The sequence below is a fragment of the Hippichthys cyanospilos genome, chromosome 3, assembly GCF_059441005.1.
Source record: "Hippichthys cyanospilos isolate Australia breed blue-spotted pipefish chromosome 3, RoL_Hcya_1.0, whole genome shotgun sequence".
Classification (NCBI taxonomy): domain Eukaryota; kingdom Metazoa; phylum Chordata; class Actinopteri; order Syngnathiformes; family Syngnathidae; genus Hippichthys; species Hippichthys cyanospilos.
This window is the reverse complement of record NC_142371.1, coordinates 24055052-24072517: the sequence shown is the minus strand read 5'-3', so window position 1 is coordinate 24072517 and position 17466 is coordinate 24055052. Positions and strand designations below refer to the sequence as shown.

General features: G+C 38.4%; 1 protein-coding gene across 1 annotated transcript; it reads left to right on the top strand.

The window, feature by feature from the left end:
* Positions 1-2498: 2498 nt before the first annotated feature.
* On the top strand, positions 2499-17410 carry nek10 (NIMA-related kinase 10; the record flags this gene model as incomplete). Its single annotated transcript, XM_088409647.1, has 36 exons — positions 2499-2546; positions 2660-2751; positions 3610-3667; positions 3784-3872; positions 4930-5025; positions 5118-5202; positions 5284-5325; positions 5545-5623; positions 5703-5770; positions 7019-7098; positions 7297-7383; positions 7446-7670; positions 8362-8495; positions 9060-9121; positions 9184-9255; positions 9328-9392; positions 9474-9576; positions 10101-10229; positions 10950-11087; positions 11220-11265; positions 11334-11455; positions 12213-12315; positions 12402-12477; positions 12554-12683; positions 12791-12861; positions 13688-13895; positions 14235-14304; positions 14375-14431; positions 14532-14577; positions 14987-15024; positions 15095-15186; positions 15441-15551; positions 15646-15745; positions 15810-15850; positions 15911-16011; positions 17175-17410. Coding segments are annotated over 36 exons (3210 nt in total), but the record flags the coding sequence as incomplete, so codon positions are not given.
* Between the last annotated feature and the right edge of the window lie 56 nt (positions 17411-17466).

Here is a 17466-nt window from a genome sequence, read left to right as displayed (position 1 = left end):
CTCCAGTAGCAGGAGACATTTGACCCGCATGCTGTACATTTTACAACATGCACTCCCTTTATGTGCTGAAGTAAAAGGCTTTTTATTTCTGTGTTCGCTGCAGGCTTGGAGGCGAGAAGAAGAGCATCTCCTCCGGCCCCGCAGCCGCCCACGTGCGCTCGACAGGATGGTCATTTATAAATTCGTGTTTCGTATCGCGCACAGTATTTCACCCACAACTGACTGCGTCTGACATTTGCAAGAGGAAGTTGTGGCAAGGTAGCACTGTAATAGTGTAGACCCACAGTATTTGGACTGACTCTGTCAAGGATGTGATGGTATGCGGTTGCTGGTACAGATGGACATCTTTGTGCATTTCAATGGGGAAAGATGATTTGCAATACAGTATCATGTTCCGTGAAAAAAAAGTAACAAGATGCCAATACGTATTTATTGTTCCGTTTGTCAAATCCATCTTGAAAGTCAAGATGCCATTATGTATTCATGGTACCTTTTTCAAAACTATCCATCCATGTTCTATTAAAGATTCCAGATTTAAATGAATGGGCAGCATAAATAAAATCATTACGTGATATTGTTTGTACTCAACCATTAGTCAAAAGTTTAGTGTTGTAATAGGAAATTGATGCTCGTTAAGTGAGCCTATCAGTGAACCAATGGCGGTTTGCATGGCGTTGTTTGGTTAAATACACAATGTGAAATTCTCTTTGTTTTGTGTTTAGTTTGACAGTAAACTGTCAAATGGAAGAGGCAATAAATTCCTTGCAACCTCTTTTTTGAAGAATAGTTCGCCATCTGCCAAACTTCTGCTTGTGAAGAGAATTGAGTTTGTAACCAAAATCTAGTCTTTGTCTCATTTTATGGCAAGCAAATGCAATTAAAAATAAAAAAAAAAAAAACAAACAGCCACAACAGCTCGTCTCTTGAAAAACTTGTAAATCAGGCTCCTCGTAACTCAAGCCGACACTCTACATTGGGTATTCATGTTACATTTCCTTGACTTAATTTTATGTGTAATTTTAAGTGGCAAAACATGCTAATATTAGATTTCACAGAGGCGATCAATTCGAAGATGGGGCTACTTCTTACCCATAATTACATAGCTACATTTGTGAAAAATCAACATACTGCACTAAATATATAATAAAAATCACAGGACAGTTAATACACTCTTCAGACAGCAATAGTCTGCGACCAGTGATTTTAGAAGTCAAAACATGCCCTCAGAAGGACAAGATCCACTTTAATCCAGATTAGAAATCAGGAGCAGCCTGCCTTTTTCTCCTTGCTTAAACCTTGACGCTTACATCCCCCTCCTGCTCAATTGTTTCGAACAATCTGCAGGGCCATTGCATTACAGTTATCAGATATATTAGAAAAGACGCATTCGGTCATGATATGGCATCTATTAATTGGGGCTCCGTGGTTTTCTTTGTGGGACACAACTGAGAGCTAATATCGCCGAAAAAACCGTGTCGAAAATTTAAACTCATTCGGTTCTGTGATAAACATGAAAGAAGAAAGAGGTGGCGTGATTGTTTTTTTCCACAAACCAGGAACAATTATCGAACGCTGTTAAAATCCATAAAACCGACCCCGGAATAGTCAATAAATCACTCTAGCGTGTCAGTTTTAGCAGGAAAAGCGTGAAACGAAGGTTTTAATGGTCTACTTGATAATAAAGCGATTAGAGCGATGTAGTTGACTCGGATTTTTTGGGAGGACTTTGCTAAAGAGCAAGCGACAGGAAATGACACTCCCGCTAGCTGCTAGCCAAAAATGAAGCTAAAGCTAAGCTAACGTATCCAAGTGGAGGCGGACGACTGGGCGTTGGTTGCTCAAACGACTGTATAAGCTTATAAAAAGACCCCTTGGTCAAATGTATCACACCTACCACGAATACATTCACAACCGTTGCATTTTTTAAAACACGAGGGAGAGTTATCTAAAAGACGGTAGCGAAGAAGCAAGCACTCTCACCCATAGCGTTGACGCTCCCTGCCGCCTCAATAGCCGATCATTCACGAGCCGACATTCCCCCAGTCTGAGCGCATTGGCGGGAGTTACGAAGTATAAATTACGTAGAGCCAAACATGCCCGTCGGAACGGCGCTGGAATTTTAACGTAACTCCTACGTGAATGCGAAAGCGGGGAGGTCTCGCGAGCACGCTGCATTCCTTTCAGTCTCAACATAGTCTCGCGGCGTTTCACTCCAGGAAGCATACCTTTTTTTCACGTCTACCACTATTGTTTTACAAATCTTCAAAAGAAAATTAATGGTCATGAAAAATTATGTGATGCTGGTAATATTAGTTAAAATCTGTCGCTAGTGTCCCCTTTTTAAATATTAATTTTCCAGTTGGCAGCACATTCCATCAGGAAATATGACGCGTTACTTGTATCCATGGCAACCAAGACAGTCACTGACTGCTACTTGGCCAGCGTCGTTTTATGACCAATTATTTAGCTCTTTGGACGGATAATGAACAACACGGCATACTTTCAATTTAAAACACTTTTTGTGGGCCCATAATAATGGAGAAAGGGTAAGCTACGACCTTTGTTTTCAGAACCTTAATTTGCTCCATGCAAAAAAATACTGAATACCGTAGTTGGTTTAGGGGTTAATAAAATATAACCGTTGTGTTTACCTCCACAGTTGACTCAAACAAGTTTGGAAATGTCCAAGCCAGTCAAAAAAGACAGTCTAGGAGACAATCAAGCCTTGAGCTCCACGAGAACACACAGGGAGTAAGCACTGATGCAGGGCACCTCTTCACTGTGATCTTTATAGTGAATGTGACATCATTAAAAACGAATATCTATGACGTCATGTTCAACAAAAAACTTTTTTATTTTTAGTGCTATGTTTTTAAAAAGTGGTGTGTATTGCTCCTTTGTTGCTTTTGCGTTGTGGTTTTTATTTGGCTTCTCTGTTGCATGTTTGGTAGCTCTTTTTTTCGTTTTTTTTTTTTTTTTAAATTGGATTCGTGTTGAGTTCATGTTCGTGCTGTACTGCGTTGCTCCATTGTTAGCATTAAACTTAATGAGAATGAAACCTTTTCATGTCCAGTCCTTCCAGTTGACTTTAGAGCTGGCGTTCTAGTTTTTATGTCCCCTGTTCAAAGCTTGCTCCACTATTTAGATATGAAAAAAAAAAAAAAAAACTTGCAAAGCATGCTGGGAAGCGCGTAGCCTATTCCCTTTTTGATTTGTGCCACATTTGTAAGGAATGTCTGGTCTACGCCCAAGAAAAAAAATGATCAAGTTGTCTGGCAATGCCTAACGTCATATTTCGCGGTTGTCACGGACTCTTGTTTTTTTTGTTTTGTTTGTAGATTGGATGAGGTTTAATGTTGATTTTGTATTGCTCCTATGTTGGTGCTTTGTTAGGAGTGTGTTGTGCCCATGGAAACTAAAACTTTGACAAATGCTAGCTTGTGTGTGTTTTTTTTTTTTTTTTTTTACCAATGTTGGGTCTTTGTTTGGTCAGACTATTAATAAGACACACAGTTGTTGTTTTTTTCCTTAATGAGTTGTGCCTATTCTGTCATAATGAAAAAAATGATAATCTGTGACTGACTAAAACCAACATAATTGTTTTTGCAGGACATGTAATCTGAGGAGGCTTCAACACCTGCTTGCCCAAAGCAGCACCAAACAAGAGGTGAAGGAAAACAAAGCAGAACGTTTTGATGGAGCTACAAAGAGGCTCATGTTTCCTCAGGTGTGTGTGTGTGTGTGTAACAACAATAAACGGGTTGCTCTGTGTGTTTGTTGCAGGTGTTGGGTCAAAGCAAAGTAGGCGGCAGCAGATTACGCAGCCCTTCCAAAGACAGCTGCGGGGAAGCCTCCGAGTTGGAGAAATTCAGGTTCAAATTACCGAAAATGTCCATTAATCCAATCATATGCAAGTTCAAGCAAGTAAAAAGCGATTTTGTCTATAATTTGTTTGATAACAAAATTACTTAAAAAAAAATGCAGATTGTTACTTGCAATCAACTAAAAATGACACATCACGTGAATTTGAAGGAACTAAACGATCACGCCGTTGACGTGAAAGTACATCAAAACCATACCAAGGAGTGCCATTGACGTTAATTGACGTCAATTACATTTTTTCGAGAATTTTATAAATGCTCAAAATCGGCTTGAAGTTTCTTAATTAAAAAAAAAAAAAAAATGACCGACACAGGACATAGTTTAGCCATTTTCAGCAGTGAAAAATGTCGTCAATAATTAATGTGTAAGTTATTTTTCATGCTCGATTATTACTTTTAGAAACACATTTTGCCACTTGCTGTCGACTGAAAGTGACATCTCGTGTGCTGAAGGCTCAGGTAACAAAATTATCATAGCTCAACTTGTGAATGTCACATGACCAAACAAGTGAGCCATGATTGGTCCATACCCAAGTCTGAGCACAGATGTCATTTTCTGCTGACAGCAAGTGAACACATTTTTTTTACAGATATTGACTCGTTCCATCACATAGACATATTTTTACATTTCCTTCTAAAGTGTGGATATTCAATCCCAGGTATTTATTTATTCATTTATGTACTTCATTTTATTTTTCAAATGTTATTGGAAAAATGGCTGGCACAAAATGTGTGAATTGAAAATGGAAAAAAATAAATATCAGATTTATTATACACAAAATAGTAAGTTTACTGCTTTAGTGAGGGAGTCAAGTGAAACTACAAGCACTACGAAAAAATATTTTCCCTCAAAACACATTTCATTCCAAAATTCCCTTACCACAGGAATTTTTAAAAAATTTCAGCTGTTGGCCACAGTTCACTGCCGTACACTCACACAAAGACACCAACATCACTCAGTACCCTAAACACCACCTTTTAAAGGCAATTATAAGTGTGTCATTGTCATATAAAAGGCATGTAAACTTACAAAAATGTCCTGTTTTAGTGCAACATATCAGGAGATGAGATGTTTTAGTAGCCACCCATCACAGAAGGTTTTTGCTGACATTCTCACCTTGCTGGTCAACAACCGCCTCTGCAGGTAGAAAAAAAAAAGTTGTTTCTATCATACAATGCGTATCAAAAATCTACACACCTTTAGATAGATATTTGGTGATATTTGTTTCTATGCAGTGAATGGATGGAGATGGCACCGCCCGATTGTGCCCTCAGAGTGCTTCTGTGCCTGCGTTTGCTCCTCAGAGATCCTCAACATCAGGTGAAAATGTTGCTTCCTTGGTGTAGGTCAGCAATACTTGGAAATTCAGCATTTACTCATCTACTCACTTCTTCTTTTTAGAAATTGTTCCATCGTCTCCAAGGTGTCCATTCACTTGCCAGGGTAAATAAGTAAATAAATAAAATGATGCATTTTGCTAAATATTATCCTATCTTTCAGTATGCAATTTTGACGCAAGCTGTTTACGTTTATGATTCGAATAGAACAACTTAAAAACAAAAGCATACCGCTGGCCGCAAATGGACCCCGGGCAGCATTTTGGACATCCCTGATTTATTGTGTCTCGAAGAAGTCACGTGTTGTCTTCTTGTCTGCTGTCAGTATATGAAGAGCATTGCTGACATGTACTTGGCATGCGGCCAAACGGCGCTGACTGCACAGTCGCTGGTCACCATGACCTGTGAGTACTCTAAAGCTTTGATTAGAAATCATAATAATAATACTTACGGTATCATTTTGTCGTTTTCCGAGCTGTGCAGACATGTTCCAGAAGCTGTCCGCTGTGGACACTCAAAAAGTCTGGGTCATGGAGAGTGGAATTCACATGGTAAGGTGCTATGGAAATATACAGCAGTGCCTTGAATTGCAAGTTGCAGAATGTAAAAGGTTTTTTGAGTTACAAGTCAGTTTAATGAAGTGCGGGACAGATCACCGCAAATGCAAGATGGAAAATAAATGAGATGCCAAAGTCACGCAGAATGCTCACGTGCTAGCTAACCTACCAATAAGACTCTAGTACCTGAGGTCATTCATTAGGCCACGCCCCTTAAAGGAACAACACATTGTTGTGATTTTATTAAATAGAAGTGTTAATTTTGGGGGTGGTGAGCTTGAATACATGAAATTTAATAAATTGAGTTTGTTGGGGGCCCAAATGAATATTCAAGGTGTCACTGCACACACATGATCTTTGTTATTTTGAGAAACTTGGCTCTTTTAGCTTTCAAAACATTCATAAACATCTGGAGAAAAACAGGCAAACGGTATCAAGTGACCTCTCGGCTGTAACTCAAAGTCAACACACTTCCTGATTGGTTTCACTTTCCTGGTCTAAAATTTTGAAAAATGTCCCTAAAGGTCTTTATTTTGGTTCTTCTAAGTCCATGTTGTATTTTGGTTCGCTCTTAGAGTCGTTTATTGGTCCTTTCTTTGTGTTCTTGTGGTTTTGTGGTCTGTGCCTGTTGTGTGTGTTTTGATCCTATGACAGTGTTGCTCCTACGCTAGTGCCTCATTGGTACGGTTTTGTGTCTGTGTTGGGTCTGTCTTGCTCTTTTGTTGGATCTGGTTTGGGCTATATTGTATCTGTGTTGGCTGGGCCTGTTGGTACTGTGTAGGCTCTATGTTGACCCTGTGCAGTTCGATTTTGTTTTTTGTTTGGTGTGTGACTGTTCTACTTTGTTTTGTGATCGGTACTATATTGGTTTTATGTAGAGACTGCAATCCAAAATACTGTTGACTATGACTATTCTGTTTGACCGTGTGATAGATGTGTATTTAATGAGCAACCAATAAAGTTGGGTGGGTCCCTAATTCGGTTTACTTTTGAGTTTATAGAGTGTGTGCTAGGTCTATGCTGGTACTGTTTGGTATGGCTCCATATTTTTTCTTTGCATTTTTCCGCATTGATTTTATGTTATTTCTCTTCTTTTAGCTCTGCGTTGCTCAATGTTGGTTGTGTGATCTTTGAAGTCAATTTCTGGAGTAGTTGTGTGATGTTTGAAGTCAATTTCTGGAGTACTGATTTGAACTGATCTAAGCATTTGAAACTGCTTTTTCTGTTTTTCTCTCTTGGCAGACACTGGAGAAGCTGTTGACCACCTCTGATAGCAGTGTGTTGCTTGGAGCCCTCACAGCGCTAACCACCTTGGCTGAAAGGTAAGATCATTATGAGAAGCACTGACCTCCATCCATAATATCCATTCTGAACATATTTCCATTGGTAGCATTTTTCTTACCTTCATTCCAGTCAGATTTCAGCTGGTATGTGTTGTTTTCAGAAGTGGAGCTAAGTGGTGGCCAGTTAGGGCCCTGGCCATCCCGTAGTTTTAATTCAACATGTTCATTTTCCTCCAGTCCACAGTGCGGAGCTGAGATCGGAAAGCTTCACATTGTGGAGAACCTTGTGGTCATCCTACAGGACTACGACGTGTTGTCAAAGAGGTTCCTTAAACTTTTATCTTCTAGGCAGAGGATCTTCAGCAAGTAATGTGGAGTATTTCCAGGATGGCTGCAGAGCTGCTGAGACTCCTCTCCCCGGTGCCGTGCGTTCGAGACCAGCTGAGGGAGGCTGAGGCTGTGCCGGTGCTGCTTAGTCTGTTGCACGCGCCCCATCTCAAATTGCTTTGGAGCGTGACTTGGGTCCTGGTGCAGCTCTGCCAAGACGCCCACGCCAGGGCGGAGGTGCGCAGCTGGGGGGGCGTCCACTCGCTTTTACGGCTGCTCGGGAGGTAAGCGTTGCTCTCTGTTGGTTTTTAAAGAAAAAAATCCATCAAAATAAGAAACACTGCAATTAACACTCCTGTTGTGTTGAGGGTCAAACTGAGCCATTTGAAGGTTAAGGAAATGTTGATTGTAGCTTTTCAGAACCTCTGCTTTGCTTACATATAATCAACATATCCATTAAAATTGAATTTTTTGTTTTTGCAACATTTTGGATAAGCAAAACCCAGGTCAAACTCACCCAAAAACATTATTGCTGTTTCTTAGAGAAGAAAAAAAAAAATCACAAGACTTGATGCTTTTGGGATACTTATGCATGAACCCGGGTCAAACTGACCCAAGGTGTTCTTGCTATTCCAGCAAAATAAACATAACACATGGGTATAAATTTAGTATTATTTTTATATTTACTATAATTACGCTGTGAGTGGGTTTAAAAATAAATGCGCACACCTCCGGGTCAAATTGACCCAGAAACATCATTGCAGTCCTTGAGAAAATAGCATGTCACTTTTAAAAGTCACTGCTTAAAACAAAACATTGGATTTGGGTTCTAAATATGCACTGGGTCAAAGTGACCCAGGGACATAATTGACGTTCCTTGCAACAAACATAACAGGAAGGTTGAGAATATTGCATACGAGGTAAAAATATTCAGATTTTCTGAAAGAAGAGGCTACAGTAATCACATTTTTACAGTAACAGGCAGTTTGTCTGTGACCGCTTGTCCATGGAGAAGCTAGCAAGCGCCAACGGCGGAGTCCACAAAGAGCATACGCCAGAGGAGCTCAGCCCTCACCAGGTGGCCGACAAAGTCGCGGCCCTGCAGTCAGGTCAGGAAACACACATTTTTCTTCGAGGTCAGAGGTCAAGCTGCAGTGGTTCAAGTTAGTGATTTGTTGCGTGAAAAACAACATCTAAGCTCCCCGGAGATGTCTTTATCAGAGGCTGAAATGTAAACATGTCATTTCCTGAAAGGGGAATCGCAATCACATTGCGTAAGCAGGGGGCGGGGTCACACGGTGGCCATAGTAACCCTTTGTCAGTCTCTGGTCCCCCCAACACCAAGGAGAAAATTTGATAGCTGTGATTTTTCTGCACTTTCGATAGACGGGGCTGCATGGAAAACATATTGTATGAAGTTTTTGACTTGACATCCCAGTTCAAGAACTTAACACTTAACACCAACACCAACTTAACACAGTGTGTAAGGCCGATTTTTTTATTAGGCAATGAAGCGCCTTAAGAAGTTTAAATGAATTAATAATTGTATAAATCAGTATTATGCATTTGTAAAAAATATGAAATTGACCATATTTGGACATACAAGCTTTTTGATGAACAGCAATGACATAGTAAATTTGTTTTTATTTATTTATTTATCTATTTCATTGCAGCCTGCTGCACAGCCCTGACCGAGCTCAGCCTGGAGGATTCATGTGCTCATCACATTGTGCAGGTCCGTTTATAACAAGAAATGAGTCAAAAACATCATTTAATCCATTTGACCTTCTCCTTCAGGAAAACGGGATCTATATCATTGGAAAATTGATTTTACCTCAAAATTCTCTTCTGATGGTGTCGGCTTTACAAGTATGACTCTTTGTACGTGTGATAAATGATTTATGGTGACACATTTTGTAACGTGAGCCAATGTGTTAGCAGCGTTACGCATTCCGGGCACTGCGCTTTCTATTCAGCGTGGAAAGGAACAGACATCACTTCAAGAGGTACTGATGACATCGTGCCACTCAACTTGATGGGTTAAATAACTTGTTTATTTTCTTTTTTCTCTCTCGCTCTCGTTCCAGGCTCTTTCCCACAGACCTTTATGAATTATTTATTGATGTGGGCCATTACGTGCGCGATCTGGAGGCCTACGAGGGGCTTCAAATCAAAGTGTCGCAGTATTCTGTGAGAAATTAACACAAATCGAACCATTTATTTCTTTATTTAGGGGGCGCACGTAGAGCGTAATTACACATCTACGGCATCAGGTGGAGAAGTGGTGGCCTCATTGTCAAAGTCTGTGTGGGCGTTGTAAACTTCTTCAATCGCTGCCAACATTATTTGTTTCGTAACCAAACTAATAATTAATGTGATTTAGAAAAAAATCTTATTTCAATTTAATTTCATTATTTTTTCAGCATCAAATGGTCAAAAAGTTTCTAGTTTGAACAAAGGTTGTTCTTTTCCTGGCATTTTGATGCACTTTAAACTATTTTTATTTCAGATTCAGAATAAGCTGTAACCTGTATAAACTGTCAAAAGTAAACATTTGCTTTTCTTTTGTTAATGTTAAATGGGATACAGTTTTAGATACATCATTTTTATAGATAATGATCTCACACATAGTCACTGCAGCTCATGGGGGGAGGGTCTTGCAAAAAATAATTGCAAAGTACTTTCTTATTGAATGATTTTGCGATTTGTTATAGGATGAGGAGCTAGAAAGCCTGAGAGAAAGCATCATGGCTGTGGACCAGAACCGCCCCCCGATCAAGGTGATCAATGGCTACGCTGTACTGGACCACCTCGGCACCGGTGCTTTTGGAAGTGTATTTAAGGTACACACTGGTCAGCTGCGTCTTGTATAAAATGATAACCCCCCCCTGTTATGTTTATTTACAAAGAACAACAAATAAAGTACCTGTGTCTTTTTGTCCCGGGGTGCAAACGTGTCTGAAATGTGTGCAATCCAAACCCTACAAGATGAAAGCCAGACCTAAACACAAAGAAACAATTCACTGTTCAACTTGCTTATCAATCAGAAGATTCCATTTACAACAAGAAGGGTGGCAAAGACCATAAAATAAAAATGTGTCTTGGAGCCACTTATCTGTCAGAGTCATCTCATTCTAGTTACACAAATTTTCTCGTGCACGTTATGTGAAAGTGTCCTTTTAAACCATGTGCTCAGAGAACAAAGTGTCAAATTGACCCAGGATAATCCACATCATTTCAAAAAAACATTCAGAATTGTTTTTATGTGTATTCCTGCAATTTCCCTCCGATATAGTAAAAATATGCCTGTTATTTTGACCCGGGTTTTGCCCCTTCATCAGCATTCATAAAACCATGCAAACTTTTTTAATCAACATGTTGATTATACATAAGCAAAGCAAGAAGTCTTTTACTGAAAAATTACATTCCTCGTTTACTTTGAAATGGGTCAGTTTGACCCACAAGATAAAAAGAGGATTAAACCTGCTGTTTTGATTCATTTACTTTAATGGTCAAAGAGGCTTATCAAACATTATTGATCAAAGTTCTCTGTGGGGTTTCAGGTCAGGAAACAAAGCGCTGGGAATCCAGTAGCCTTGAAAGAGGTCAATCTCCATAACCCGGTGTTCGGCAAAGACAAGAAGTCGCGAGACTGTAACGTGGAGAAGATCGTCGCAGAGTTGGCCATCATCAAAGAACAGGCCAGAATTTTGGGGGGAGAATTTTGCTTATGATTGTACTGAAACACAGCCTCCATAATGTGGATTTTCATCTATTGCCACTGAGTCCGGAACCTAACTTCTCGGGTTAACAGGGATGACTGTATTCTGCAGATGGCCCACCCAAATATCGTCAAGTACTACAAGACCTTCCTGCAAGGTGAGGCGCTATTCTGATTATCACGTAGAAGAAGAAGACGGAGCATTAGTTGACTGGCTCACCCTTAGATGACAAGCTGTACATCGTGATGGAGCTCATCGAGGGAGTTCCCTTGCTGGAGTGTTGCAACTCTCTCAAGGACAAGAGGCAGAGCTTTACTGAGGAACGAATCTGGAACATCTTCGTCCAGGTGATAAATTCTCTGAGGACACATGTATATTTTCATGTTAAATTGTATCGTGGAACTGATTTTTTTCTGCATAAATCCTTGGCCACATAGCATGATTGCCTAAGCTGTTTTTCAATGTTTTTTGGAAAACGGGGAAAAAAATAATTTAGAGCTCACATTTGTATTTTTATTGAATCTTTTTCCTTTTGCTTACTTGTTCACACACCTCGTCAAGTTCTAAAATGTTTATATATATATATATGTAAAATGTCGAAGTATGGTGATTAATAAATTAATTGACAACTAATTGATTATCATATAAATCAATTTAAGTGATAATTGTTTTTTTTTTAATAAAAGTTCTCAAAATCCTGCAAACTTCCACTTCTCAGCAATAAATATTCTCTGATTTCTGTTGTCTTCCATGATAGCAGACTTATTACATTCATGTTGAAAAAACATAGCAAAAAAAAAACAAAACAAAACTGCTTTTACTTTGGAAAATAATAATCAACATTTGTGGACATTTTCTGGCAATGTCACAAACCAAATCAATACCTATATGGAAATAATTGATGTCTTCTGCACCATTAATTATATTAATAATTTGAAGTACCTTTTTTGAAAAATGGGGGGAAAACTAAAAAACAAAATAAATTAAAAAAAAAGCTATATTAAGTGACAAAATAATTGACATATTATAAGAAAAATTATTGTTAGTTGCAGCTCTCATATTTGTACACACACACACACACACATCCTATGTCGTCCTCCATAGATGTGCCTGGCCTTGAGGTACCTCCACAAGGACAAACGCATCGTCCACCGCGACCTAACACCCAACAACATCATGCTGGACGACAAGGAGAAAGTCACCATCGGTAACATTCATCGCTGAAATCCGTAACGCCGCATTTGTTTCATCTGGTCACCCAACTAACATGGCACCCTCCTTCTCCCCCCTCAGCTGACTTTGGGCTGGCCAAACAGAAGCAGGAAAATAGTAAGCTCACCTCGGTGGTGGGCACCATTTTGTACTCTTGGTGAGAACGTTTTGAGAGTTATAGCTAATATGTAGGAAAATACACTGTTGACGTGCGTGTGTGTGTTGTGTTTCAGTCCCGAGGTGGTGAAGAATGAGCCGTACGGCGAGAAGGCCGACATTTGGGCTCTGGGATGCGTCCTCTATCAGATGGCCGCCTTGGAGCCGCCATTTTACAGCAACAACATGCTGTCGCTGGCCAACAAGGTGGCTAAACAAAATTCCAACACACTCACATGTACCTGTAAAGATGTGTGTGTGTGTGTGTGTGAGCGAAGCATTAACGTTATTGCCTTCTTTTTGTGTTTCTGTAGATCGTTGAGGCCATCTATGAACCACTGGAAGACGGAATTTATTCTGAAAGGCTGGAGGACATGATCGCATGGTGCCAATATTATTCTATTATTAATTCTAAGTATTTTATGCAACGTTCACATTTGAAAATGATGCATCGTGTTGGAATAAGAGTCTGTGCAACACTCTTCCACTCGAGATTCAACCTTTGAGATTGGTGGACGTTTAAATGCTTAAGGAACAAAATGTTTTGTTTTTTTTTGCTTTCAGCGTATCAGATCATTTCAATAACATCTTCTTTAACTGTTTATATAAATAAAGTTTGTAAAAAAGTTTGTAAAAAAACATTTTAAGCTGCTTTTTTCCTCAAAGCATCAACACATAATATGTATTACTTTACCCAAAAAAGCTTCTAAGTGCAATAATCGTGATCATATCAGGACCTCTGTTAGATCATTAAGTTCAAATATGGTTGATTTTAATGCACTTTTTATTTGGGGGAAATTACAGTTTTCAGAAACACACATTATCACTGTGATTTTTTTTTTTTTTTGTGCGACATATCTTGAGCTGTTCAAAATAGGTGAAAATCCACCACTCTATTTTTTTGTGCATGTGTGATGGGGGTAAAATTTTACCACTCTTCCACATTTAAAATGCAATTATAAATCAAAACTATTATCAGGCTCAAGGAATCGCATAGCATCACTTTGAGTAAAGAAGACTTGCTCAGTTCTCCAAATAAGAGGCTAAGTGTGCTTGCTTCAAGTTGAAATTATAATCGTTAATAACTAGCAGAATTTTGCTTTTCGCAGCAAGACTCTTTCTCGCACTTCCACTTTCGCTTTTGTCTGTATTCCTCTTTCTAACCCTAACCCTATTCCAGATCAGTTACCTGTACTGTTTGAACTCCACAGGTGTTTGAGTCCAGACCCAGAGCGACGTCCTGACATCGTGGCGGTCAGCTCCCGGATCGCCGACCTCATGATGAGGCAGATGGACACTCTGTATGCTTCCCACCATGCGCTGCAGAAGCGAGCTGAGCGGGACAGGAAACGGGCGCAGAGGTACTTCCTGGAAGGGCGCCGGAGCGGGAAAAGCCGCTGCTGCTCAGGCCTGACTCAGGTAGTAGCTTGAATTTATGGAGTAAAACACTGTATAGTGGGAAAAAAAAAATTATATATATATATATATATATATATATATATATATATATATATATATATATATATATATATATATATATATATATATATATATATATATATATATATATGAGCTGGACAACCCAAGGTGTGGACTAGAGCTGTAATTAATCTTTAGAGCTGTGATTAATTAATCTTTTCTCTAGAGCTCTGATTAATTAATCTTTTCAAAATCTATTTTGCTGTTAATTATTCAGTCAAATTGAATTTACATAGCTCTGCATGTGCTTTAAGAAACCCTTTTCCAATGTTCTTCCAGAAACAAGCATTTTCAACAGGTGAACTTGTTGACTTTACTCCAAGCAACATTGAAGACAATCTCAGTTTGGGTAAAAATTATATACATTTAAGACTCTGTGAAACAATGATGACAACAATAATTTTTGTTTTTGTTGTCAGATGACGTCTCAGATAATGAAGAAGCAGAGAATAAAGATGCACAAGAACAACACCGCAGTCAGTTGCATGTCTTTCCATAAAGTTTCTTTGACAAACTTTTATGAACCAAAATTTATGGGTTTATTTTATTTTATTTTATTTTTTTTACATGTTTAAGGGTCAAAATCCGCCACCTGTGTAACACCTCATCTACCTCTATGTGGGCAAGTCTTTTTTTTTTTCTTATTTTAAGATGTATTTTTTTCAACGTGTGGTTTCAGTGACGCAATACAGATTTTATTTTGTTCATATTCAAGTTCTATGATGGTTATATCGAGGAAAAAAGTTTCAAATAACAGACTTCTTCCAAATCTCGTATAAATAACAGGTATTTGCCATAGAATATTTAATATAGGCATGCTTCACAGTATATTTTGTAGAATGTATTTGTAACTACACAGTTTCTATATGCTACATGTAATCACCATTATTAAACATAAATCAATAATAAACAAGTCTGTCTGCAGAGCTCATAATACATGAATAAGCAATGAAATGGTTAAAATGAAAACATTGTTGATGTTAGTTAAGTGCTTTTGCAAATGTTTTTTTTTAAAATTTGTGTCTACTCAGGGAAGATGGAGCAACAGTGAGGGTGAAATCAAAAGCAGGTATGTTTTGAATGTGATTATTTGCTGAGAAGATGAATTTCGGGATCTCAATTGGGCAAATTTGGGTAAGGAATCTGCGTCTCCCAGAGGAACCTTCGCCAGATCGAGGACCCGATCCACCGCTTGTTAGTGCAACTGCACAAAGTGCTTTATATCACACAGGTACATTTTTCAGTTCAGTCCAGTTCCTTCTTGTGTGAAATCTTAAGCACTGCTAGCTCAGCTAAAATTGTTTTGGCCCAAAGACCCAAAGACATTATTTTCGTTCCTTGCAAACAATCATAACAGGAGGGTTAAATAATAAATAAAATCTATTTTGAGGATGTACCGGGACCACAGAAATGTGGACGGCGGGCCGCAAATGGCCCCCGGGCCGTATTTTGGACACCTCTGGTTAAATTAAATCTCGTTTCTAGCTGCCTCCAGCTCCTGGTCAGAACATCAAGAGGCGGCTTGTGGAAAGGTTCAAAAAGTCTCTCTTCCATTCTGGCAGTGACCCACACAACTTGAAGGCGGAGCTTAGCAAGGTTGGCCTCTATTTGGACTACAAATATGTCCACCTGCCACACGAAGGCCTAAAATTTAAAAAGGGAGTGTGTGTGTGATTTTTCTTAACTGCAGCTGGTCCAGGCGTCATGTGATTTGATGGAGTCTGTCTCCAGTAGCCCAGACTGGAGGCCTTTGGTGCTTCCCTTCACCGGAGACACCGATGAAAACTCAGGTATGAGTGTATAAAAAATATATTTATAATGTATATAACAATAAAGAGATTGCTTATTCAGCAGGTGAAAATCTGAAGGACGGAGTTACATATGAGCAAATGCAGGTAGGATTGAATTCATTATATTCAAAAGTACTCACACTTAATTTTTTTGGAAATCCTTAGGCCGTGGTGGAAGAGCTGCTGGATGAGAGCGGGTACTACAAGGATGAGAGTGGCAGGTGCCCGTCGCCATGGCGACAAGCTGCTTCCTGTGTGGGCGGCGAGTAGGTTGCACAAACATCACTTGGCAGAAGTGCTTGTGCGCCAAACCACAGACCCAAATAGAAGTGAAGAAAAACAAGTTTATAGGGGAAATGAACTCATGTCGAGTCTGCAGCTGGCACAAACACATATACACACACACACACACACACGCAGTTTTATAGCAACTGGCCACCAGGACATTATATTCCGTGCATCTCAGTTGGGTTGTTGCAAACTGCTGTAGTGTTTGTTTGTAACTTTCGAGTGTGAAAATATGAACACATTTTTTTTAAATACTTATGCATGATTGTGATTTGCAAAGGGGGTTGATTTGCTTTTATTGTTTTTTATTGTAAATGGCTAAAACAGTACATAAAATATTAAGTGCATGTGAAACTAATATGATACATATTCAATTCATTATGGTTATAAGATTTAATTACTGATTGATAATAAAATATGATAGAACTTATCAAATACAGTATGGGAAATTATTCTTAACAACAGTGGGATTCATAATTTGCTTTCAGCATTGACAACTTGAGTAACTATGAATTAAATTCAATGAGTATATTTTTATAATTTCTCTAACAATTATTCATGAAAAGGAGACAATCATTATAATAATAGAATATTAATAGTAGTTAGGGATTGTTCATCTTTTTACTTGAACTAATATGATTGATGTTATTTTCATTAAAATGTTTGAGTCTTAAGATTGAATAACTGAATCATAATAAATTATAATAGAAGTTATTAAATACATAACATTGTACCTAAAAATAGTATACATAGTTTGTAACCAACAATGAGTAAACGTAAGTACATTTTTTTTTAGAAATTATGTAGTAATTATTCATAAAAACGAGACAAACGTTTTTAGGATGAATGAATAGAAGTTAATTTGAAAATAAAAATAAATGAGTATTAGAAAATCTGTTTTTAAAAAGGTATTAACTGTACATGAAAAACACGTGGACTATTGCTTTCATGATTTTTTTGTCTTTTTTTTATTGGCTCGAAACGGTTAGGGTAGCAGTACTTTATTTGGCCACTTGAGGGAGACAGAGGATTAGAAACACCGCAGTCGTTGGGGCCTTTTCAAGCAGTAATGTTTCCAATCTATACCATGAAACTTATTAATGTTTTTTTTTTTTGGTTGTTTATTTTGTTTTGTTTTCAGGGAAGCCAAGAGACGACGTGAGCACCGTCCGCATTCTTCCTTTTGAGTCACGAATGCGCATCGACCATTTCAACTCATTTAATAAGCTATACAGATTTTTTTTTAATACTACGTCACATGTGGCACATTATTTTCTTCAGGTTTGCACTTTAAAATGGAGAAAATACATATTTTGCACAAAATAATATTTCTATGTCTTGTATGTAATAAAAATAAAATGGTAATTGTATGACAAATGCATTTGGACATTCCTATGTCAGTCAGAATGAATGTATTATCTATTACAAATGTA